The sequence below is a fragment of the Centroberyx gerrardi genome, chromosome 12 (genome assembly GCF_048128805.1).
Source record: "Centroberyx gerrardi isolate f3 chromosome 12, fCenGer3.hap1.cur.20231027, whole genome shotgun sequence".
NCBI lineage: Eukaryota > Metazoa > Chordata > Actinopteri > Beryciformes > Berycidae > Centroberyx > Centroberyx gerrardi.
Window position 1 is genome coordinate 28468574 of NC_136008.1, and position 24227 is coordinate 28492800.

General features: G+C 43.6%; 2 protein-coding genes across 2 annotated transcripts in view; both read right to left on the minus strand.

Annotated features, from left to right (window-relative positions):
• Positions 1–4598: 4598 nt before the first annotated feature.
• On the minus strand, positions 4599–7214 carry fzd1 (frizzled class receptor 1). Its single transcript, XM_071906206.2, has one exon. It carries the CDS (start codon positions 6908–6910, stop codon positions 5219–5221), a length of 1692 nt encoding a protein of 563 aa, XP_071762307.2. The 5' UTR covers positions 6911–7214; the 3' UTR covers positions 4599–5218.
• Positions 7215–13701: 6487 nt separating this feature from the next.
• Positions 13702–24227, minus strand: part of cdk14 (cyclin dependent kinase 14) — a 159735-nt gene continuing 149209 nt past the window's right edge. The window contains exon 15 of the mRNA XM_078287238.1: positions 13702–14385. The gene's annotated coding sequence lies outside the window, so the exon portion shown is untranslated. The remainder of the gene's footprint in view (positions 14386–24227) is intronic.

Consider the following 24227-nt stretch of genomic DNA (forward strand, 5'->3'; position numbering starts at 1 on the left):
TTTTGTGGTATTGTAATAAATTTGTTTTGTTGTACAACGTAAATTTTTGTGTTGATTTTCATTTAGAATCAGAATGGACTCCAAAAAATGTGGAAACCCTAGAGTAGACTCTTTTCAATTTTATATTGTAGCAGTGCCAGTTCCCAATTTGTGTTTTAAGCACCGTGGAGATCTTGCAGGATGAAATTTACTGAGAATTTATTGGATAATGCGTACTTTACTCCGGGTGTATATATGCATGTGTGTGTGTGTGGATGTGGACGCATGCAATATCAGATTCACCGTCTTGCTTAAATCAAACGTGCCTGGCGAGGAGCAGGCGCCGATTGAGCAGTTGGAGGGTGTTTGCTCGTACCCGAGGGGCAGGAGGCCGCGGCGAGCCGACCGTGAACGTGCCTCTGATTTACTGAGAGTGTGTGTGAGGAAAGCTAAATGACAGGCTCTTCACAAACTGGGATCAAATTCATCTTTACGGCTGCCTAACTATGTGGGAGGGGACAGTTGCTGTTTTTATCCCGTCCCCAGAAGTATGTCAACCGTGCGGGACGGCCCACATTTAAACCCGCCGCTCTGCACTTCGGGGTGGCAGCGTGAGACCGAGCTACTTTCCGTGCGCGCTCGTGAGCGCAGGTATTTATGAGCGCTCATCCCTCCCTCATGCTGTGTCGCAGAACAACGGTGGACATATTTAGGTGGTTGAATTAGTGGCATACATGATCGCGGCGGGGTAATACTTCGTATGCGCGTAAGCTGCTTTGAATGATGAATTGAAGTGAAAGCGATGGTGAGAACTGTCTTGCGCGTTTGAAGCCGGGCGTCCATCGCGGGTAATGGAATTTTTATGAACCGTGGATCTGGCTCTGCGGTTTTGTGTCAAGAAACCCACCCTGGAAACGAGAGAGAGAGACAGAGAGAGAGAGAGAGAGAGAGAGAGAGTGAGTATAAGTAGATTGGGCAGATGCAGTGTGTCGAGATATGGGTGGGAGCTGCCAAAGATAAGCTCAAGATAACCCCCCTCCCTTCCCCCTGCCCCCCAGGCATAGTGCCCCTGTGATTGACACCTTGTTAGGAGCAGCTCTTCCCTCCCTCAGGAGAATGGCTTTGCTGCGCAATCTTTGATAACACCGTCACACAATATCACAAACCTTAATTATGATTTGTGCGAGGGAATTGACAACAGCTCCTTAGGGAGAAACCCGCCGAGGCTTTCCCCCCCCTCTCTCGCTCTCCTCTTTCTCGCTGCTCCCAATGTGTTGTAATCTCCAGATTGGCATTAGCGCAGAAATAAGGGCATAGGCTTAGGGATTTAGCGGGCCTTATCTAAATTGTAATGCAAATGATATGAGAGCACATGCATAGAAACCGCTGCCTCTCATTGCATGGAGCATACAGCATGCTGAAGGAAGGGAAGAGATCAAACGAGAAGAAGAAATAAAAAAAAAAAAGGGAGTGATCTTCACTTGCTCCCATGCAGCATAGGCAGTGACATTCGTGGGTGTATGAGTGAGCCAGCCTAAGAAGTGCATAAAACAACACATCAGTCATCCACAGGTGGAGACTGGCAGGTTGGAGTTCACAGTGCTTAGGCGGCATGGTGGGAGCTCATTTGGTGAGAGCTGCTGCTGCAAGAGCCGCAGCAGCAGAAACACTCCGCTGACCTTGAGGGGGGGTTTGAAATCCACAAAAATGAACATTAAAATAGAAATCATCCCTGGGAAGAAAAAAAAAAAAGAGCTTAGCATTGGAGGTCCGTTTTCTTGGGGGCTGCAATTCCTATTTATAGTACATTCCACTCAGTGCCAACTCCCAGAACGGATTCACAAATCCTGTTTTATATACAAATACGTTGTGCGTGTATATCATTATGGGCAGAAAGAAAAATCCATGAGAGACTATATGGGGTATTTACAGTAATGAACATTGAAACTTTTATCCGATTTAACGCGAAGCCGAAAGCTAAAAATGCCACGCCGCATTGCACTGTGGTAAATTGAAGCTGTTTGTGTATGAATACCACGCTTGGCTTCTTCCTTTTCATCAGAGGGCTTGAGCGGAGGATGTTCTTGCGAAACTTCAGTCATTCCTGGCTGTACGAGGCAACGACAGACATGACAACCTCAGCGCACCCGAGACAGGCTCAGACAAGGGGCCTCTGGGAAATGAGATGATCTGACTCGCTGCTGCGCGAGCGTGCGCCTTGTGACAGAGGTGGCAGAGCATTTGATTGAAAGAAAATAGAAAACAGGTGGTGGCGGCGGCGCACGTCTCGCGCAGTAACGTCGCTTTCAAAGTCGAGGCCGATACGAGAGGTCGGTTGGGACTATCTGAGCTTGGACGGAGCCGTGCAGCCAGTCGGTTTTAAGCATTCTTTACAAAGTGCGCCCAGGGGTGCTGCTCATCGGGGCGGGCTAATAACAGGCAGGTCTAGAAAGGCCCACAGCAATAAAAGCCGTTGCCGACAGGCAGGAGGCACACAGGTAAACATGATATAACTGAAGGTGGCCCGTCGACTCCTGTGTCCTCAGGGCGTCACAGGGTCACTCTTACACACCAAGAGGAAAAACAGGATATACCATTCGCTGCTATCAGAGGAATATTGGTCTTTCTGCAATAGGCGGAAGATGTTGTAGACTGAATTTACAGTCAGTTGATTTTTACATTATGGATTATGTAGAAAAAGCAGCCTTGACACTATTGAGATGCCCCCACCTTTACTTCCTTCCTGCACACAAAAAACATAAAGGTACCGAAAATGGTTCTTCAGAGTGATGCCATAGAAGAACAATTTCTGGTTCCACAAAGAACCTTTCAGACCAAGGTTCTTTAAAGAACCATTTCTGCTCTCCTTTGCTTAGCTGCCCTTGTATAGCCCCATCTGCAATTGCACAATATGGAGGGGTTTGGTTATTTTCCACATTTGCCATCACCCACCATCCAACTACCTTAACTTTTCAAGAACCTTTCAATATCCCAAAGAGCCATATGTTCTTTGGAATATTAAAAGGTTCATAAAAGGCTCTTTGTGGAATCAGAGATGGTTCTTCTGTGGCATCACTCCGAAGAACCACTTTCGGTTCCAGTCCGAACCTCAATTTTTGTGTGTGTGGTGGTTCCATCTCACTCCTCTTGTCTCCCACCAGTATTCCAGACTGGTGTTACTGGTCAGAGAGGGAGGAGTAAAAATGCCCACACAGCCCCTCTGTTGATGCCATGTAAAAAGTTCCTGGTAAACCTGCAATATACAAAAAAGGCAGCGACTAACTTGCTAACACCGTGAGAAACACACTCACTATTCAGTATGGCTGCATCAACAATAGGTTCCAGTTTCTAACAAAGCAAGGAAGGCAGCATTCAGAATCGTCATATGCAATATGGCCATCGACGTCGACGTTCAAAAGGCCGCGCAGCTGTACATTTAAAAGCTGCGGCGCTGATAAAAAGGGTGTGAGGAGAAGACTGGAACAATGACTGTGGCAGCTGACCCATGTGTGTGGCTGCCAGACGAGGGTCACAAGCTATTTTAAGAGCCAAAGCCATAATGTGAGTACATGCAAAGGTCTCTCAGGGTTCAGACCGCATTCCGGTGATGCAGGAGATTCCTGCCCGCTTCACATTTATAGCCAAAGTGCTGCTTTTGATAAGCAAACACTATGGAGGCAGAAAGCTAGAAGTGTTTGAACCCCACTAAAAAGTTAAAACATGACATGAGCTAGAATTCCTCTTCTGTTTTATGCAATTTCCCTGCGTGTCGTATTTTTTGATGTTAACAATCGGCACAAAACACACAGACATTTTACAAAGCCATGACAGTTGCAATGGTGAGATTTTTTTATTCTCATAAAGTAATGAATGTGGGATATATAAGACTTTTTTTTTCTATAAATATAAAGGTTCTCTTGATAGCAAATGCAAAGGAAGTGATTTCAAAGCCGTGACTGTATTGTAGAGCCATCGACACATTAAAAGGATTATTGTCAAACGTAAGCACCATGCGGAAGAGCATTTGACAAGAACACAAGTCATGATGTGTGTGTGTGTGTGTGAGAGTCGGGGCAAAAATACTGGCTGCTTCAATTCAGCCCTGAAAGAAGCTGCTCAGCATTTCGACACAGGGCGTCCTTTCTCCTGCGGTGGAACACATACTATAACTCATAACTCAAATTTCCTCCCAATCATGTCTGAAATTTTCACCCTTGCAGGTCTGAAAATCTTACCAGCGAGAAATAGTCAAATATCATCTGTTTTAAATGTTACAAAATTTTCAGAAACATGACAAGTGCGTATTAATTCACCCTTTTCCAATTGGGTAACAGCTGTAGATATATAGCCATATTTATACAGCAAAATGATTTATTTCTTTATGTCCGGGCTACAGCTAGTTTTGCCTGTAGTCCAGTCAGCTGTCTGAGTTACTGAGCAACCCATGTATGTTTCTGAGCTTTGCATTTTACTCCATATTTAAAAAATAAAACCTAATAACTTGACCCAGTCTGCCTTATGGGGCAGATTTTTTGAATTGGAAGTACAATAAAAACCTATACAGACCCTGTTAATGCTGCTCATATCTGCTTTTAATCACCAAAATCACTGGCTTAAACTGTGGTGCAATTATTTGTGCTTTATTTGGGGAAGAATTTTAGAACTGTCAAAGCCTGAGGTACAGGCTATAACCCGCTGTAACAATGACTCACATTCACAACCTGCACCTCCGACGCTGCTGATTTTTATCCCTTCAAACCCAGCTCTGTTGTACAGTGGACAAAAACTACAGGCGATTGATTAATCAGGATAAGAAGGAGCCACGAGGAAGCACTTGCTTTTCACGGGACTCTGCCTAGTATAGACCCAGCGTTCACAGGCAGTTCACTGATCAAAGACACAAACACTCCTTTCCCCAACGGTGTCCACAGTAAGTCAGGTCATGAGACCTCTGGATCCTTAATGCTCAGCTGGCTCTTTATGATGATTAGGTACAACTCCATTATGTCCAAAGTATGAAAAAAGTTTTTTTTTTTTTAAAAAACAAGGAAAGAATTTTTTGATCTTTAAATACAAATATATACTTACAAAAATCTCACAAAAATGTTTATGTACATTAAAAACATACCGAGTGTCTCTGGTAAGTCCAAGAAAAACCAAACCAAAAAAAAAAAAAAAAGGATTATCATTCAGTCTGTCAGTAAGCAGTCTGTGTGAGGGCCCAGGGGGTAAAGGCACATCACACTGTGGTCTCGCCCTGTTTACTGTTGGCCAGTCTTGTGTAAAACCTCCTCCAGGAGTTGAGGGTCTTTCCGGACCAGATCCAGAAGCCAGAGGTGATGCCCACAATGAGCGTCATGAGGTACTTTATCATGAAGACGGTGAAGTCGGGGCTCATGTTGGGGTGGTTCTGGACGGGACAGGGCACGGCGTATGTCTTGCAGGTCTGGCTGATCCACGTCCTCTCCCACTGCTCCCTGAAGGCCTGCTCGTAGAAGTAGCAGGCGATGACGATGGTGGCCGGCACCGTGTACAGCACGCTGAAGATCCCTATCCGCACCATCAGCTTCTCCAGCTTCTCCGTCTTGGTGCCGTCGTGCTTCATGATGGTCCGGATGCGGAACAGCGACACGAAGCCCGCCAGCAGGAAGGAGGTGCCGATGAACAGGTAGACGAACAGCGGCGCCAGCACGAAGCCCCGCAGGGCGTCCACGCTGTTGATGCCCACGAAACACACGCCGCTCAGCACGTCTCCGTCCACCTGCCCCACCGCCAGGATGGTGATGGTCTTGATGGCGGGCACGGCCCACGCCGCCAGGTGGAAGTACTGAGAGTTGGCCTCTATGGCCTCGTGGCCCCATTTCATCCCCGCTGCCAGAAACCAGGTGAGAGCCAGGATGACCCACCAGATAGAGCTGGCCATGCTGAAGAAATACAGCATCATGAAGAGGATGGTGCAGCCCTCTTTCTTGGTGCCTTGCACCACAGTCCTTATGTCATTGTCAAACCTGTCATTGCAAACCACCTTGTCCTCCAGCAGAAATCCAGCTATGTAGGCGATGGACACCATGGTGTAGCAGCCGGACAGGAAGATAATGGGCCGCTCCGGGTAGCTGAAGCGCTTCATGTCCACCAGGTAAGTCAGCACAGTGAATAAAGTGGAAGCACAGCACAACACTGACCAGATGCCGATCCATATCCTGGCGAATTTCAGCTCCTCCTCGCTGAAGTACATCATCCCGTGGGATTTCTTGGGCTCACACGGAGCGCCGCAGTTCTCCTGCCCGAGGAAGCGGTAGTTCAGGTATGGCGGCACTCTGAGCGAGGCCGGGCACTTGAACTGACCCTTCACGTTGCGGTCGTAAGGAGGCGGCTCGGTGAGGTACGGGGTCGGGGTGTCCGAGTCGGTGCCCCGGTCCGACATGTTCTGGCCGACGCACAGCTCGCCCGCGCCGTGGACCGGGAAGGACTCGCACGCGAGGCTGTCGGGCCACTGGAAGCCGAACTTGTTCATGAGCGCCTCGCAGCCCTGTCGCGCTCGCTCGCACAGAGACCGGCACGGCGGCAGCGCCTGCTCCAGCACCGTGCACACGGGCGCGTACATGGAGCAGAGGAAGAACTTTAAATCTGGGGAACACTGGACTTTGACCAACGGGTAGAACTGGTGCACCTCCAGCCCCGCGTCCTCCTGGTTGGTGTGACCCAGCAGGTTGGGCATGATGGTCTCGTTGTACGCGATGTCCGTACACAGCGGGATGGAAATGGGTTGGCAAAATCCGTGCTCCGGTATAGACATTCCTCGGTCACCGCCGCCGTATTGTCCGTTCACCCGGAAAATCCCCGCGTTTAGAAGTAGAGAAACAAACAAAAGCGTCAAAACCGCACGCGCGAGTTTGTTGTAATCCATAGTGAAGAAATTCGCCGTAGCCATACTTTCTTCAGTTTGTTGCTGAACTACCTCCGCTCGCCAGGCAGCAAGCTACTTCCCTGAATGCTCTTTGTTGGATCTTCTTTGCTGGGAAAACGGAGCTTCTTCCAGCGTAACTTCACTGTTTGTTTACCCCGCCGTCTCGCCGGTCCACGGTGATTTTAAACTCTGAAACGAGCCCCGTTTTTTTTATATATCACAAACTCAGTTTCTGCGGCGGAAATCCACAATAATGTACCATACTCCCGAGTATGAACTCCACTCGGGCAGATCCAGTCCTCTGTCTGCCCGACACACCGCGTCAGCTCTGCTGTTCAAACCTGTTCTCTCTCTCTCGCTCTCTTCCCTGCTCTCTCTCTCTCGCTCTCTCTCGTCAAGTAAACCAGAATAAACATGACACTTCCGATCATAATTTTCAAAATAAAAGCCACGTGCCATAACTATCCCAATAATAATAAAACTTTATTTATATAGCTCTTCTCTAAGAGTTTACAAAGTGCTATGTAGGAAGGTATAAAAACAGGAAATTGTAAAATAACAGCAAGGCTATATAGATGTGTTTTAATAAGTTATTTAAAGAATGATAGTAAATTAGCACCCCTAAATTCCAGTCAGCTCAACTGAAATGCATTGTACTTGCGTACGTACTTTACTTCCTGTCTTATTCTGTCTTATTCTGTCTCTCTCTGGCTGGCTTGACACAGCTCTCTCTCTCTCTCCCTCTCTCTCTGCCTCTCTCTCTCTCTCTCTCTCTCTCTCTCTCTCTCTCTCTCTCTCTCTCTCTCTCTCTCTCTCTCTCTCCATATGGAAAAAAGGGTGGGACCTAACAGATGGGGAGACTTAGGGAAGGTCTACATCTTTTTTGGTTTGGTGTCTAGATACAATTAGTAAAATTATATATATATATATAGATATATACATATCTATATATATAAATAAATCATGAGTAGGCAAGAACATATTGTTTTCCCTCATGTTCTCACATTCCTCTCATTTTATGTTGCATATATATTGACATTTCTGCAATTTTCATTGATTTTATAATGTACATATTTTTTGGGTATGTTTTCATGTTCATACTTTTTCATTCTTTCTTTTTCTTCATTTCTGCTGCTATTTTTCATACCCTCTTAATGCTGTAATTCATACTTTTCTCATAACTGCATTCCTACATTTCTACGTAATATGTTCTAGTGTTGTAATTATTGGTTGCGTATGTTTATATAACCCCCCCCCCCATTTGCTCTATTCTTATTTATATTCTATTTTTCTTTGATGTATCCTGTAAATTCTACTGAAGAAATGTGTAGAAACAAATTCAGCACTGAGACTGGGAGTGTTTTTCTTTTCTTTTTTTCCAAGTGAGGATGTAATCGGAGAGCGGAAATAACCAGTGGTTCCAAAGTAATACGCCTCTGTGTTTCACCCATAATGCACTGCATCATGGGTAGAGGGGAGGGACACGTGGGTGACCACTGGGTAGAGGAGATTCTATGGACGCTGTAGAATTTATAAGGCCAAAGTACAAAATACAGCATGTCTGATTTTTGTCATCAGATATATCTAACAATAATCAAGAAGACATAAGCTCCCGTTTTCAGCCTTTTCAGCTGAAGTCAGACAAATGCGGACGATCCCTAACGTCGAAAAGATGAGCAAGGCTTTCCAACTGGCACCAGAGTCTGCCTGTTAGCAGGAGGAGAGGAGCAAAAAGTGTAAAATGCATACTGACACAGGAATGCTGGAAGATTTTGTTCCTTGTGCTGCACCCAGGAGAGAGGCAGAAGAACTCCGACCGACCGAGCATGTCTTACTTTTTTTATCGACGCCGTCTAGCTAGATGAAGTTGTCCTGAAGAAAAATGGGGTTTCAAGGAGTCAGTAATGGCCTGTTCTTATATGAAAGTCTGAGATTAGTGGAGTTTAGAGAGGTAATGTGAGGCAAAAGACACTGCAGGATCATGTGATATATCCCTAAAGAGAAATAGCTGAGGCCCTGGACAGTAGCATACGGCCCAGAATATGTCTGACATGTCAAACCCAGTCTGTCCTCAGGCAGTCGGAGATCAACGCCAAACCCCTGGCTTTCCCTCGTCTTGACAAATATAATGTAATATGAGTTGGACTGGGACTGGGGAACAGAAATGTACAGTATTTGCTGCTCTAATACACCCACAGGTATTGGAGAAAGAGAGCAGAGAGGGAAGGATCTGAATCTCCTTAAAGCGACAGACGCCACAGACGCACTTGAAGCATTAATAAACTTTATTTCAGGTAAAACAACATTAAACAACATTTACAGAAGGACATTACATCTTCCATAATAACATTACATACAGGTTGTAACAAATAATGCGACAGCTATTCTACTGTATACTATATTGTTTCACTTTATGAAGTGACTGGCAACACTTCTGTTTTCCATACCACTTGTGAAAATGATGTATTTTCAGTGCAGCATACAAAAAAGAAAAAAAAAAAAGAATATGCAAGTGAAGCTTTGTTTAAAAACTTTAAAACACACAGATTCAGTGTTCAGCACAGCGAAGATGCATGTTGGATCCAAAATGCCTTTTTCCAACCTATAATTTATGTCTACACAGTTAAGAAACTGACAAGGCCAAAAATAGACGTGTTTATATATTCATATATGAATTCTCTTTGATAGTGTTAAGGGGACATTCATGACCCTGTATGCAAACATAGTGGAAGCGTCACTATTTCATTTTTATAGAAGGTGCTTCACCACCTTATCATATACAGTCGAACAAATAATAACAAATGCTTCATTATTCACGTTTATTTGAAATATGACTATTAGACATATTCCAAAGCATGTCCAATGTAGTAAACCAGGGAATCTTTAACCATTTCCATCTTTGATTTTAAATGGTAGATTTCTTTCCTTCTTTTTTTTTTTTTTCCTCATTTAACATCTGAATGCCAACTGTATGGATGAAGCAACACTACAACGCCAAATTGTTTCTCATTTTGACTCCCTTACAAAAAAAGTCACATGTGAAAACTACATGTGAATTCAAAGCACATGTGCAGTTTGGACACATGTTGGTGGAATTTCCCATCAACATTTTCACCTGCTGTTTTCACTTGTGAAACAGATATTGACCGATCTAACGGCAAGGTGAAAATGTGAAAAATAAAAGTTTACGTGGAAAAAAAGAAACACTTCATCTAAAAACTGAAACTTTTTACATCTGAAGTAAAAAGACACATTGACATCAGAATACGTGAGAAAAATTGTTCATGTGAAAACCAACGTGTGTCCAGAAAGCACATGTGCTTTGAATTCACATGTGGGTTTTCCCAGAGGTGTGACTGAGTCAACTCTGCTCGAGTCCCAAGTCAGTCTCAAGTCTTGAGGCACAAGTCAAGTCTCAAGTCTAAACGTAGATTACCAAGTCAAGTCCAAGTCAAGTCCATGTCATTAATGTCAAGTCTCAAGTCTAAATGTAGAACAGCAAGTCAAGTCAGAACAAATCAAGAGCCCAGTATCAATTTAATATCTTAAAGAAAACTAAATATCTAGGACTTTTCAATGCAATATGGTTTTAATAGGATAAAAAGTTGGTAAGAGCATCATGAGTTTGATTTCTATAATCAGTTTCAACTTCAATAAATTCAATCATTCCATACAAATTCAGAAAACAGAATTTAAATTCAGTCGTCTGCTGGAACAAATCTCATCACTTTCAATCTAAGTCATTTACACAAACACAAGATCTCAAGTCAAGACTTTAGAAACCTTTTCAAGTCATCAAAGTACAAGTCAGAGTCAAGTCCCAAGTCACCAGAACCCAAGTCAAGTCAAGTCTCAAGTCTTCTCTTCATGCATCAAGTCAAGTCTCAAGCAGTTAAAATTGTGACTTGAGTCTGACTCGAGTCCAAGTCATGTGACTCGAGTCCCCAACTCTGGGGTTTTCACATGTGGCTTTTTTTGTAAGGGCTGCCACAGTGCTAAATGTGCAACTTCAACACACTTTCCCAGCCTTTCCTTCATAGGGCTATATTTGAAATATTTGAGGAACATTCAAGTTCGAAGAGTGCTTTCAGGAACTCTGCCCACGCAGGACTCAAAAATATACGTTCTCATACAATATTGCAGGCTGCCAAAGCCGCTTCGGGGACAGAAGTAGGGGGGGAAAAAGAAGCGCCGCGTAGAACGCACGCACGCGGAGAAACATATCAAAAATAATTATTCGGCTGCTAATACCGCCTGCGATCCCTCCGAGCCGCGCGACGCCAGGCGATCTCAGCGCGGCTCGATGGTATTAACCCTCTTCTGTCACGCCGCTTTACTGGCATTACCAACCGCCTCTCCTCCCCCTTTTCACCGCACAATCACAGCCCAGGGACGACACTGAAAAGCTGCGAGATAACTTCAAGTACTGTATTACTGTGAGCTCAAAGGTTCAAAACTGGGGGGGATCATATTTACACTTTATAAGGAAGGCTGATTTGCTCTGTGCGTCAGGCAAAGCAAGGGTATATATCATTAAGGGCAATGCAGGTGCATAAAAGTGACCATACAGGCTGGAATGTAGGGCAAATTGATTTTTTTTTTTTTGGAAAAGTGCTTTCTCAAAACGCTATTGGGGAGAGTTTAACCTATAATTCCTTCCTCTTTTTGCCTTCTTAGATCCGCCGCTCTTACGGGTGGGAGAATTAAAGCTGGACTGGAACACAGTCGCCCACAAAAATGGTGTCAAAGCTTTCTACAAAGGCTCCGCTTTCTTTTCTTCGTGGGTTTTTCCTCCACCGGCGTCACAGACTGCCAGGCCACTACAGGCTGGAGGGGGACACGGAGGGGCTGCAGGTTTCTACTGTAGCTGCTATGACTAGATGGGGGTGGGAAGTTTATCCTAGCAGGCAAGACATCTATATGAGCATGTGTGTATGTGTGTGTATGTGTGTGTGTGTGTGTGTGTGTGTGTGAGGCCTCGGAGCGACAAGTCTCCCGTAACGCACATCCACAGTTTCCAACTGCCCACGGAAAGCCTCGTCACTCCTGCGAGCGAACAGTGCCGGGCCAATATTATTGTTTCAATCGATTTCAAACGGATCGATAAAGAGGAAGCCATTGCCTTGATAGTACTTCACATTGATCACCATACTCCATAGCTCTAATATTCGTCAGATATTTGCACACAAAACACCAAAAGAAAGCCCAAGAAACGGTATAAACATCCTTCCAGCCGATGCAACATCGCACTCGTCGCCGTTGCTGAGCTTCGCCGCGGCATCGTAAAATGTTCGGATATCAAAACAGAGGTTTACAGGATGTTGAGGGGCACACATGTGGAGGAAATCTCAGCATGGGAACACATCTCGGTGGTGCAGGGACTGATGAAAGCTATTCACCACCTACACACACACACCAAATCGCACTCACACTCCCCTTCGCTCCCCTAATCTGTCCAGATAAGAAAAGCTCCAATTCTGTCTTAACATTTTACTGATGATTCGTCAGACAAAAAAAGTCGTAGCTATTGAAAGAAATCAGCCATATCTGATATAATATTGCAGACTTTTTTTTTTTTGGATGGCATCAAATAAAGTGAAAAGGAGGATTGTCATGGGCCAGATCAGACAAGACATCACACAACCTATTGCCTCGGTGTTTTACCCCTCAGATACATTAGCTCATACATGGAAGCACCAATGCTTAGGTATTGCCCATGTTTAATACACACACACGCGCACGCACACACAACGATCTGTCAAGCACGCACTCAGAATTGTTATCTATTATGGTATTGCGTTTGTATTCTTACACACATTGGTTGGTGCTGTCCCTGTTTTGTATGTGTGCACCATCAACATCTCCAGCAGAGATAAAATAAATGATAGAGGCTTTGCAGTTGCATCACAAATCTCCCAGCAACAAAGTCTGGCTCCATCATGGAGGTCCAATGGAGAAGTGGTTGTACACAAATAATGTCTAAATATGTAACAACCAGGCTAGAAAATGAGAGCCAGCTGGAACAGCTTGTTGTGGTGTGGCTGTAGACCCATTCAGTAACGTTCTCAGTAAAAGTGAATAGTGTGATAAGGTTGATTTGTCTTGGTTTACTGAGACACAGTAAACTGTCTTTTCTTTAGCTCTAGTCTGACTATTCCAAAACTCTCTCAGTCAACCTGAACAAACTGTTAGCTAGCTAACTAGCCAGCAGGCTCATTTATCAAAGCAACTGATGTTAACATGCTAACGCTAGCTTCTACTAGATACGTTAGCTAGTGCGCTAATCAGATGTGTTTACAAGAAGACAGTGATGGTTAGCTGACCAGATACTATGGTTTAGGGCTGCAACAAAAAATATTTTCATTTTTGATTAATGTATCAAATATTTTTTCGATTAATCATTTAGTCTATAAAACGTAAAAAATAATGACAAATGGCCATCACGTTACCAGAGCCCAAAGTGATGCCATAAAATTGCTTAGTCTGACTAGCAGCCAAAAAACCCCTCAAAGTATTCATTTTCTAATGATATGAAACAGAGCAAAGCAAGCAAATCTTATCAAATGTGGTATTTTTTGGGGATAAATGACTAAAATGATCGATTAATCAGCTAATCGTTTCAGTACCTCTATGCTTAGCTAGCTAACAAGCTGACATTAAACATAAAATCAATCAGTGATGAAATGATCAGTTCCCAGTCAAAAACAGCACAGAAAATTAACCATATCTATTCAAGTCTGTTGAGATGGACAAGTTGTACATTTAGAAACACAATCAGCTGTTCACGGAGCTGAGGACCTCCAATATGGCCGCCAGAAGGTGTGTTACGTCACCTGAAAGCCCTCTATCACAATTCATATTGATATTAATATCACCATTGCTGTTACCTTTATTATTGTCTGCAGTTACAGCAATTTGACCATAACCTGATAGCAAAGAAATTAAAAGCATCTAAAACGTTTAGATTTTTTTTTTTTTTTTTTTAAACTGCGTGCATTATTTTGTTCGTACACATGTGTTTTTGCTTGTATGCATTGTCCTCTGTATGTCTTTGTTCATGTGTGTGTCTTGGCAAGAACAGTATACTGGTGGGAAGATGTAGGAATATTAAAATTGTCCATTATATATTTTCTAGATGAGTATATTGAACATACAAATATACATTCTTAAATAGGTAGCTAGTTACAAACACAAAACACAATATGTACCAATAGTAAAGTCCTTTTGTTGATATTGTGACAATGATATATGAGTTATCATAACCTTATAAAAAGTAAACAAAAAATCGCAAATGATAGCCTGAAGTCTTAGGTACCGTCAGATAACGCACGCATGCATCCATATGTACACTCACACACACTCACGCACTCTCTCTCACACACACACACACACACACACACTGTGAAGGTAATAACTTAAATAAAGAGAAGTGGGGCTCTCGTTTGTCTGGATCCTCCATCTCAGCATCTTTGTCTTCGTCTTTTTTTGACAACAGCCATCTGAAACACAAATACAGAGACAAAATACAACCTCAGTCAGTAACGCACACCAGACAAATACTCATGCATTTCAACTTTAAAAGTGGACTGAAATAGTGCGTTTATAAATAGTTAGGTCAAAGTTCTTTAGTTGTTCCAGTGTAGTAAAACTGAACTTAATACGCAATCAGCAAATGTCTTGTCATGTTGACAAGTGTTTATTAGTTGAATCCAATAAGTGATGAGCTGCATTCCAGTGTCATTTATTCTTTCACTAGTGAGGAGGATTGTAGTGTTCTTCATGTGCCACAAAATGATTTTGCCATGAGCTGAAATGTAAGAGGAGGATGCTACTGCCATGTCTGACACTAGATGAAATTTCATCTATCCTATTTTCACAATAGGATATTATGACATGGTAAAAATTCATACTAAAAGAGCTTTGGAAACTGTTTTGAAGTGATATCATAAAAATATTTAGGTCCTGATGCAGGTAGCAGCTATAGAGTTGCATTTATGAACTTTCATTTTGGTGCTGAATTTTGCCATTTTCAACACTGGTGCATTTTCAACATTGTTTATTTTTCTCAGAAACACACACCTATGATTCACCTATATACACCCTAACGCTACATACACAACAAGTCTATAGAAGGGAAGGTTTCTGCAACACAATGTATGCTGGGAAGTATGCTAACATGCTAACAATATGCTCTTTCAACTCATCATCTTATGTCACAACTCATGAACTCATGATTAGTTATAAAGCTGATAACCAGCTACTGTATGATGAAACTGATACATTGAGTTAGTTTGGACAATGATTTTTTTTTTTTTTTTTATGTGACTGTGAGAGTAATTAGAATAAGTAGTTAAACACTGAAAAAGGACAGAGACAAAGAAAAGAAGTGTGTAGAGGATGAAGAGGAGGAGCAGAGGATGAAGAAGAAGAGGGGGTAGAGGATAAGAGGAGGAGGGAGTAGATGATGAAGAGGAGGAGGGAGTAGAGGATGAAGAGGGGGAGGGAGTAGAGAATGAAGAGGAGGAGAGAGTAGAGGATGAAGAGGAGGAGAGAGTAGAGGATGAAGAGGAAGAGGGAGTAGAGGGTGAAGAGGAGGGAGTAGAGGATGAAGAGAAGGGGTATGGAGGCCAGTGAAGGACAGAAAGGCCCCAGTAGAGCTGACTGGCTTGGAGCTCCCATAATCCTCCTCTGACCATACTGCACTGATAAATAATGCATGGCCTCTCCTAGGTCCTCTATACCCTGACTTCCCTCTTTACCACCTCCTTTCTTTCTCTCTTCCTTTCTCTGCACGCCTCTCTCTCTCTCCCTCTGTGTGTCTGTATGTCTCACGCCCAGCCTTTGGAAGTCAGTTCCCAGTGGATGTAAGCCTGTGTATGCCAGGAATCTCAAATCTTGGATGGGCGCCTCCTTTATCTGCTGCTCCTGTAGCTTCCTGACTCAAAAACATGTACATTTTGTGTGTGTGTGTGTGTGTGTGTGTGTGTGTGTGCAGACTTGTGCATGTACATCTGAATTTTGAATCCAGTCTCAAATCAGTTTGATGAGACCCTGAGTACCTGTCATAAGTCTTAAATTGTCAAGATTTATGGCCTTAAAAATTATTAAAATGTCTTAAATATAGCTATTTTTCAGGTTTCTTTGCACTGCATATCCACTCTTTGATTAATCCCGAACACAGTGAGTAGTACAATCTGCATCGTATCTGCTTTACTAAACACTACAGGACTTTATGTCCCTCAATTTCCTGGTGTTCTTTTGATTATTCTGCCTGTTTATAGTTTCACAACTTTCATTTTTCAATCAGAAATTGGCCAGTTTTGCCCGTGTTGCTTCTTTATTTTGGTTTTTAAATTGGTCTTAAATTCAATTTCAGGTCTTGAAAAGTGTTAAATGTGGCTTTCTGAAACGTGCTCAAAGCCTGAAATGAGATGACATGAAATGAAATCTAGGAGACCTATTTTATGATTGGTCTAAGGTGACCAATTTGGAATAAGTGGACATTTTGGACAGGTATTTAAGATCCATTCTCTCTTTGCCGTGTAACCTTGGTGAAGGCCGACTCTGTTCTTCCTTTCTAGAGAATGGGAATAACTGCAGGTGAACAACAGCAATTTATAGCGTGGAAACCAATAAATGAGCGGCTGTCAAGTTCAAGGTCATAGAAATAGTCTACTCCCTCTCTCTGTGAGTAGATAGCTGTGTCTTTTTTTTTCTTCTAGGTGAATGAGTGAGTGTGAGAAGTGGGGCGTCGTCTCTCCTCACTACACTGTCATACACTCTATAAGCCAACAATGGAATTCGTTGTTTTGCAGGGGATCTGATTTACTAAGAACAGATGTAGGCTTCCGCTCTCTTGGGATCAAAGAGTACTAAGAAGGTGTGTTTGTGTGTGTGTGTGTGTGTGTGTGTGTGTGTGGAAAGGGGGGGTTCCTCTTGGAAAGCAGATGGAGCTGGTGGGTGGGGTTTGTGGGTAGGATTTAGCAGGCGTGGCCAGCTGCTGGCTGTCCTGTAATAAAGAGAACCTCGCCCTCCCCCAAAATTATTTTATTAGGCTTGGGTATTCGATATTATCGAATATCGCAATATTACGTGAATATCGCGATATTTCCCGCAATAACGAATATCCCCCTCCTGAGTGCTGACTTGTGGAAATGACAGGACAACAGCTAGATGAACTAAAGCTCAACTCCTATGGGTATTTAAAGGCCGATACCGAGAGTTTTTAGATTGAAGATGCTGATATTTGTAGCAATATTCAATATCTTTGCATTTGACCTTTGCATGTCAAAACTGTTCAAGTATTCAGTGTTTCCCCCAGAATTCTATTCTTGTCAGGATGGAAAAGCCTCTGAAACAGATGCTACTAGTACTATAATAATAACAACAAACTTTATTTACATAGCACTTATCTAAAAGCAGAGTTTGAAGTGCTTTATAGGAAGGCGTAAAAACAAGAAAAGTAAAATGCATAGGGAGGAGATAAAAATAGGGGACACAATCATGAGAAAATAAGCAAAATGAAATGAGATAAAATCTTGTGTTGTTTCTTTGTAATACCAATATTACTACTATCACCACTAATAAAACATTCATGCATAATTGTGTGGACTCTGATCAAAATGTTTTTCTTTTTCAGCTTTCTCCCCCCTGTGTTTTTGGGGGGATATCCTGGGCGATATTCAATATCATGGGAAACATCGCAAATATTTACAAAATATTGCAATACTCGCCAAGCGTATTCTACAATAAATATGTAATCGATCAAACTGCATCATATCAGAAGTGGACCACACCGTGAATTTTAATAAAAGGCCAAAATCGGCCCTATATATCAGTCTAACCCTATACTCATGAACTCTGTCAGCGATCTCAACCTCCACCCACTTTTGTGCTTCCCTCCTCCTTCTCCTCCTCCTCATCTCTTCATTCCTCTAAGTTTCGAAACCAGGCACCGGTCCCCAGACGCTCCTCTCCCAAACACACACCTTTCATCCCTGATTTCTGACTGATCAAAGAGCTGTCACTATCGGGGAATAGCACTTGTGGAAATATTAATAACCCCCAGACGGGCAGCGGGGAGGATGTAGACATAGAGGACTGTGAAAACGTGCTCTATCGAGACACTCGGAAAAAAGAAAAAAAATCCACAGCTGCAGTTTTGAACAAGCAAAGCGTTCCCTTGTTCTCCGCTTTCAAACTGCTGAACACTGGAGGACGGCTCGGAGTAATGTAATAAATGTCGGATAATGTAACAACTTTCCGAAATGTTATGAAATGAGTCAAAAATGTAATAAAACCTGTTAATATAATAAATTGCCAAATAATCAAACATCTTTATACTGTTATACATCGTATAGTGTGTACTTGTTTTTATGTGTAATGTTACATTATAGGCAGTTAAGAAAAAGGAGGGTAATCAATGCCCTCCAGGCAAACAACCAACAATACATAAAGATTTATGTCAGTCTTCAAACATACTAATCTGCAAATAAAAATCTGGGTAAAATTAGTTTAGCTGGGTTTAACCTCCTCTACATAGAATTTTGATATATCGAAATTCAATACATCGCAATACGAGAAATGTGACAATGCTAGGGATGGACGTAGTACGATAATTCGCAATGTAAAATCAATCGTCGTGGTATATAACGATGTGCATCTGTTGTTCTTTCTGATGAAGCAACAGCTTTATCAGAACATATGACTCTAAAAGTGTCCGAAACAGACGTTTTGTTTTGCGCCCGCAATGTTTGGGTGCACTTGTAATTGTCACCGGCGTATACCGAAACTGGCCCGGGTGGGTGGAGTCAGCACTTGATATGAAAACCGGCTACACCGCCTAGGTCAAGCTCGAGCGTCCCAGTGTTAAAATGCAAGTGCAGCCTATCCCAACAAAAGAAAGTGATTGGAATGAGTGTTTACATGACAAAATTTTATCCATTGACCGGATTATGAAAGGGTTATACCAGCCCTCTCAAACAGAATGAAATTTCATTCAGAATGGACCAGTTTATTCTGATTGAGGTGGTTATATGAGCCATATTAATTCTGATTGGGCTGCTATTCTTCTTTACCACTGCAAGAAAAACATTGCTAAAAAGATTTATAGTTCTGTCAAATAAATAATGGTAATGTTGTACAGTCATACTTTGTATTCATCTAACTTTTATCACATTGAATCGTGGCTAAATCGAATCATGAACCCCACATTGTGAATCGAATTGTAAATTATCTGCACTTTGTAATGACATTTTTAAATTGTTGTTTACATTCTAGCAAGCCAATGGCATTGCTAGAAAGATTTGTGGCTCAGAAACAAACATAATTCTGCACAGTCATACTTTGTTGTCATTGAACTTTTATTTATTACATCGTATTGTGGTTGTATGGAATCATGAACCCCACATCGCGTATCGAATCGTATTGTGAGACAAGCAGATCGTCCCATCCCTAATATATAATACAATATAAGGATTTATTTATTTATTCATTTAGGGGGACATCTTATCACATTTTGACAAGTTATTACATTATCCAGCAGTTACTACATGATCACTTGCTACATGGCTCTACAGTGTTTCTCATACAGGCTTGGCTGAAACAGACAGACCCCCCCCCCCTCCTCCTCCCCTCCCTCCCAGAGTCCACAGGTCGTGACCTCCGACCCCTCGCCCCCGGGGAGGTCCCGTCATGTCTGATCCTGTGTAATGAAGTGAGTCAGACTGCCATTAAACGCCACTCACTGAACACCCCGAGCTGGGACAGGGGCTGATGGTTTAATAAGCTGCTTTACGATGGCTCTGTGTGTGTGTGTGTGTGTGTGTGTGTGTGTGTGTGTGTGCGTGTGTGTGTGTGTGTGCGCGCGCGCCTCCGAGTGTGTAGCGGGACCCGAACGAGCGAGTATGTGCGGGACGTGAGCGAGTACATGCGTGAGAATTGAGGATTTGGATTGATTTTGATTAACACAAAGCCACTTTCCCATTTATGAACAGGCAGATTTTTTAATTAAAACAGCAGCTCCCCACTGGAAATACACTGTACTTAAAAGTTTCCAGTCATTAGGATCAGAGGAATGCGGTGTTATGGCCAACGCTGTGTTGGGCTGCTATGACTACAGCAGACTACACCGCTCTGACGCCGGCCAACCAGCCCACTGTCTCCACAGTCTAATGATAATGAACAGTGGCAGGAAGGAAGACACGGTAAATCCTCCAGTTACACACACCTCACACACCCGTTTCCATGTGCAGCAACACATACAAACACGTGTAAGATAACCACACAGTCAAGGTTATTTTCTGCAGCTTGTGCTGTGTTTGTACTGCTTAGATGAACCAAGACAAATCTCTCAAACTGTTTTCTCAGCGAAATATCCCTTAATACATACATTTATTTCATTAGGAAGCGAGCTCTGTCTGCTCTGGTTTTTCAGGTAGAAGTCCAGCCCGGACTGATCCCTAATACCAACATGGTGGGGAGCAGAGTCCTGGGCCAATGTTTGGCTAGTCTAAACATCTGTAGCCCGCCTGAGCACTAAGCCCCTGCCATTATACCAGCGCAGCGCAAATCCACACACACCCGATCTGCCAAGCAAAACACCGGCCACAAAGAAATATGGAACAGAGAGGTGAGAGGAGAGGAAGGTGGATTGTCGCTCGCTCGGATTTCATCTAAACCCGAATTTTTGCATGTGATGCGAACGAATGAGCAAACAAACAAATGATGTAGCGCCCCCCCCCCCCCCCGGGCCAATCAGTGTCATTTTGACGTTGATGGAGCACAGTGGTGAGATGCATCATTCCCCCCAAGTTTCATGAAAATCTCATCAGTGGAGTCTGACATAGTATCATGTGTGATGGATGGATGAACAAACAAATGAACCAACAAATGGGAGACCAATCCATTGTCCCCCCTAATTTCATTTCAGGGGGACAATGATGGGACAATGATTTTGGGGGGATAAATGAATGAACAGAAACCAATTCATAGATCTCCCCTTATTACATTGTAGAGGGACGACAAAAGGAGAGCTAGGATTTGGGAGGAACAGCCAGTTCACCTTGAGGGCCTCCCAGTATATGACCAGCGGATTCCAGAGGGGCACTGGCCGCTGACCCGCACACTGGCAGTTAGATGGGAAAGTTGTTTTAGCTTCACGCTCACGGCTTAAGGCCCGAACACGCTATCTCTGAAAAGAAGCGCGGAGGCTCTGAGCGCTGACTTCTGGACATGACGGGTCGACAACAGCTAGATGAACTAAAGCTCAACTGATATGGGGTTTTAAAGGCCCATACCGCTACTTTTTAGATTGAAGATGCTGATATTTGCATGCCAAAACATTCTAAGTATTCAGTGTTTTCCCCCTAGAATTTTATTCTTATCAGGGTGGAAATGCCTCTGAAACAGCATTTAGACCATCATGGGACACTAAAACTCTCCACCACTACTACTACTACTACTACTACTACTACTACTACTACTACTACTACTACTACTACTACTATTAATAATAATAATAAGCCCTATTCATGCATACTTGCGTGGAATCTGATCAAAATGTCTCAGAGTCAATTCAGGTTAAGGTGTTCCCATAGACAACCAGTGTAGTATTGATCGATTCTACACTAAATATGTAATCAATCAAACCACATCATATCCATCATATTAGAGGTGGAACACACTGACTGGTTGATATGCAATGTTTATTAAAAGGACCCTACAATGGGCACAGTCTTCTCTCCATTTCTTGATTTAAGGGGTTAACACACTGTGAGACTGCTGTGCGTTTGTGTCTGTGCATGGCTACTCAGTAATGTGGCTGCTGTAACTGTGAAATAAAAATGTTCCAAATCCAGTCGGTAGGGAAAGGGAAAATGAACACTTATATAAATTTTACTCTCAGCTCCGGAGCTTGCCAACTCTTTCTTTTTCTCCCTCTCTAACACAAACACTTTTTTTTCTCCTCTGTTTTTCTTGCCTCAGTTGTCTAGGCCAGAGAACTGAATATGTGAGTCTTTAAAGCATGCATATACACAACCCCCCCCCCCCCACACACACACACACACAACACACACACATACACCCACTCACACACACACAGTTCTATACCACAGACAGCCTACACTATACTGCACATCCATGTGTTTCCTATTTCCCCATGTCCTGGCAGAGACTCCCACCGTTCAATTTCTCCCATATCAGCAGTTAATGGCTGAAATCACACACAGCCCAACAAAAGCTGCACACCACACACACACATACATAAACACATGCATACGAACACACACTGTATTTGCATCTATAAATGTGACGCGCAAACACACCGTTCTGCATTCGGAACATAAAACTGACATGCTAACACACTCCGGCTTTTCTCTCTCTCTCTCTCTCTCTCTCTCTCTCTCTCTCTCTCTCTCTCTCTCTCTCTCTCTCTCTCTCTCTCTCTCTCTCTCTCTCTCTCTCTCTCTCTCTCTCTCTCTCTCTCTCTCTCTCTCTCTCTCTCTCTCTCTCTCTCTCTCTCTCTCTCTCTCTCTCTCTCTCTCTCTCTCTCTCTCTCTCTCTCTCTCTCTCTCTCTCTCTCTCTCTCTCTCTCTCTCTCTCTCTCTCCCTCCCTCCCTCCCACAAACACACACCCTCCCTCTACCCGCTGAGACTTGGCCCTCGCAGGACAGGTGCAAGTTATTATGCACACATTCCTGCTTGCATTAAGAGCTGCGGGTTTACACAACTCATCTCCGCTGACGTCTTCCATACTCCGGATTTATGACACAAACCCCAGCTCCCCCTTAACCCTGAACCACCACAATCATTTGTATCAGACTCCAGCGACGCACCAAAGGCTTGCCGCAGCTTGAGGGGTTAGGGGCCGTCGGATATGAGATGTTTGAAGGCCGATACAAAGTTATGAAGCTGCCGATAACCAACATTTTGTGCAAATATTCGACAAAAATAAAACTATTCAGTGTTTCCAACGTACGTTTATTCTTCTCAGGGGTGAAAAGCTTCTGAAACAGCATTTAGACCATCATGGGACACTAAAACTCTCCATTGAAACCAAGACTAATGAAATTCTGGTTAGCAGCTCTTTAAGGCAATATGACCTCCACCTATTCAATGGTATATGTATACAATATTTAATAAAAGGCCAACATCAGTCCCATATATTGGCAAACTGATATATCAATCTAACCCTAGTAGAGGTCTGGATAAACACAATAGTCACCGCATAGAGTTGTAAAAGTTTGAAAACAGATATTGATGTGGAGTGATACTAACACCCACTTGGTTTGTCCATTGGCATTTTAACAGGACGGCAAATTACAATCTCCCTTAAAAAGATTGTTGAAGTGCAGCTGAAGCTAAATCACCACCAGCGCTTCGGCTCTATTTGTGTTTTGCTGCGTTGAGCTTGCGGCGAGCGGTAATGAGAGTCTACCGAGGGTCAGAGAACGCCCTGGGTGGAAACGCCTTCATCCACTAATTCATAAACAGACCTGCTCACATGGGGTTCGCCAGGTTCCCATTCCATAAATCCTTGTTTGGGGTATGTTTTTCTTGTCTGAGGCCTGGCTGACTTCCCCCCTCGGTGGGGTTTATGTAAGGTGATGGAAACGCAGCTGAGAGGAGGGCGGAGGGTGGAGGAGGAGGGAGATGGGAGGAGGAGACATAGAGGAGCGTTAGGGTATAACTGGGAAAAGGAGAGAAGAAAAAAGAGAGGTAACGGGACAGCGCATTCGTCAAGCCCAGCTGTGAGAAGGTGATGAGGAAGAGGGATAGAGAGAAAGCAAAAGAAAGCCGGAGAGAAGACGCAAGGAGATGCTTTTTATCAGGCCCAGCTGTGAGGAGGGGTGGGGGGGAGGCGCGTGAGAAGCCGCTGGCTGGCATGTTACAGTGTAGGTTTCTCTGTTGATGTGACTGGCCTCTCTAAATCAGCCGGCCTCCCGCTGGGCTCCGCCGCAAAGACCACCATCATCCTCCATTAGAACACACACACACGCTGTAATTCATCTACACTCGGCGGCCATAACTCAATCCCACCATGAGGCTTGAACGAAACACAGGCCCGTTAAAACCTCTTCTCCGTTCTCTCAGCCTCTTCTCCGGACCAGTGACGTGTGAAAAACTGCCCTGTTAGCAGGCTTGCTCCAGATGTATGAGCGAGGTAAGTGGATTTGGAGAGAGGTGAAAAACCCAAAGTAAAGAAGCGGAGGACGGGTATTTACAGTGGGGGGGGGGGGGGGGTGAGGGGGGGGGGGGGGGGGGGGTGGGAGGTGGGGCGCAGTGTGTAAATAGACACAAAGTCTCTGTAGTCTTTATTGTGGGCCTAATGCAGCGAGCA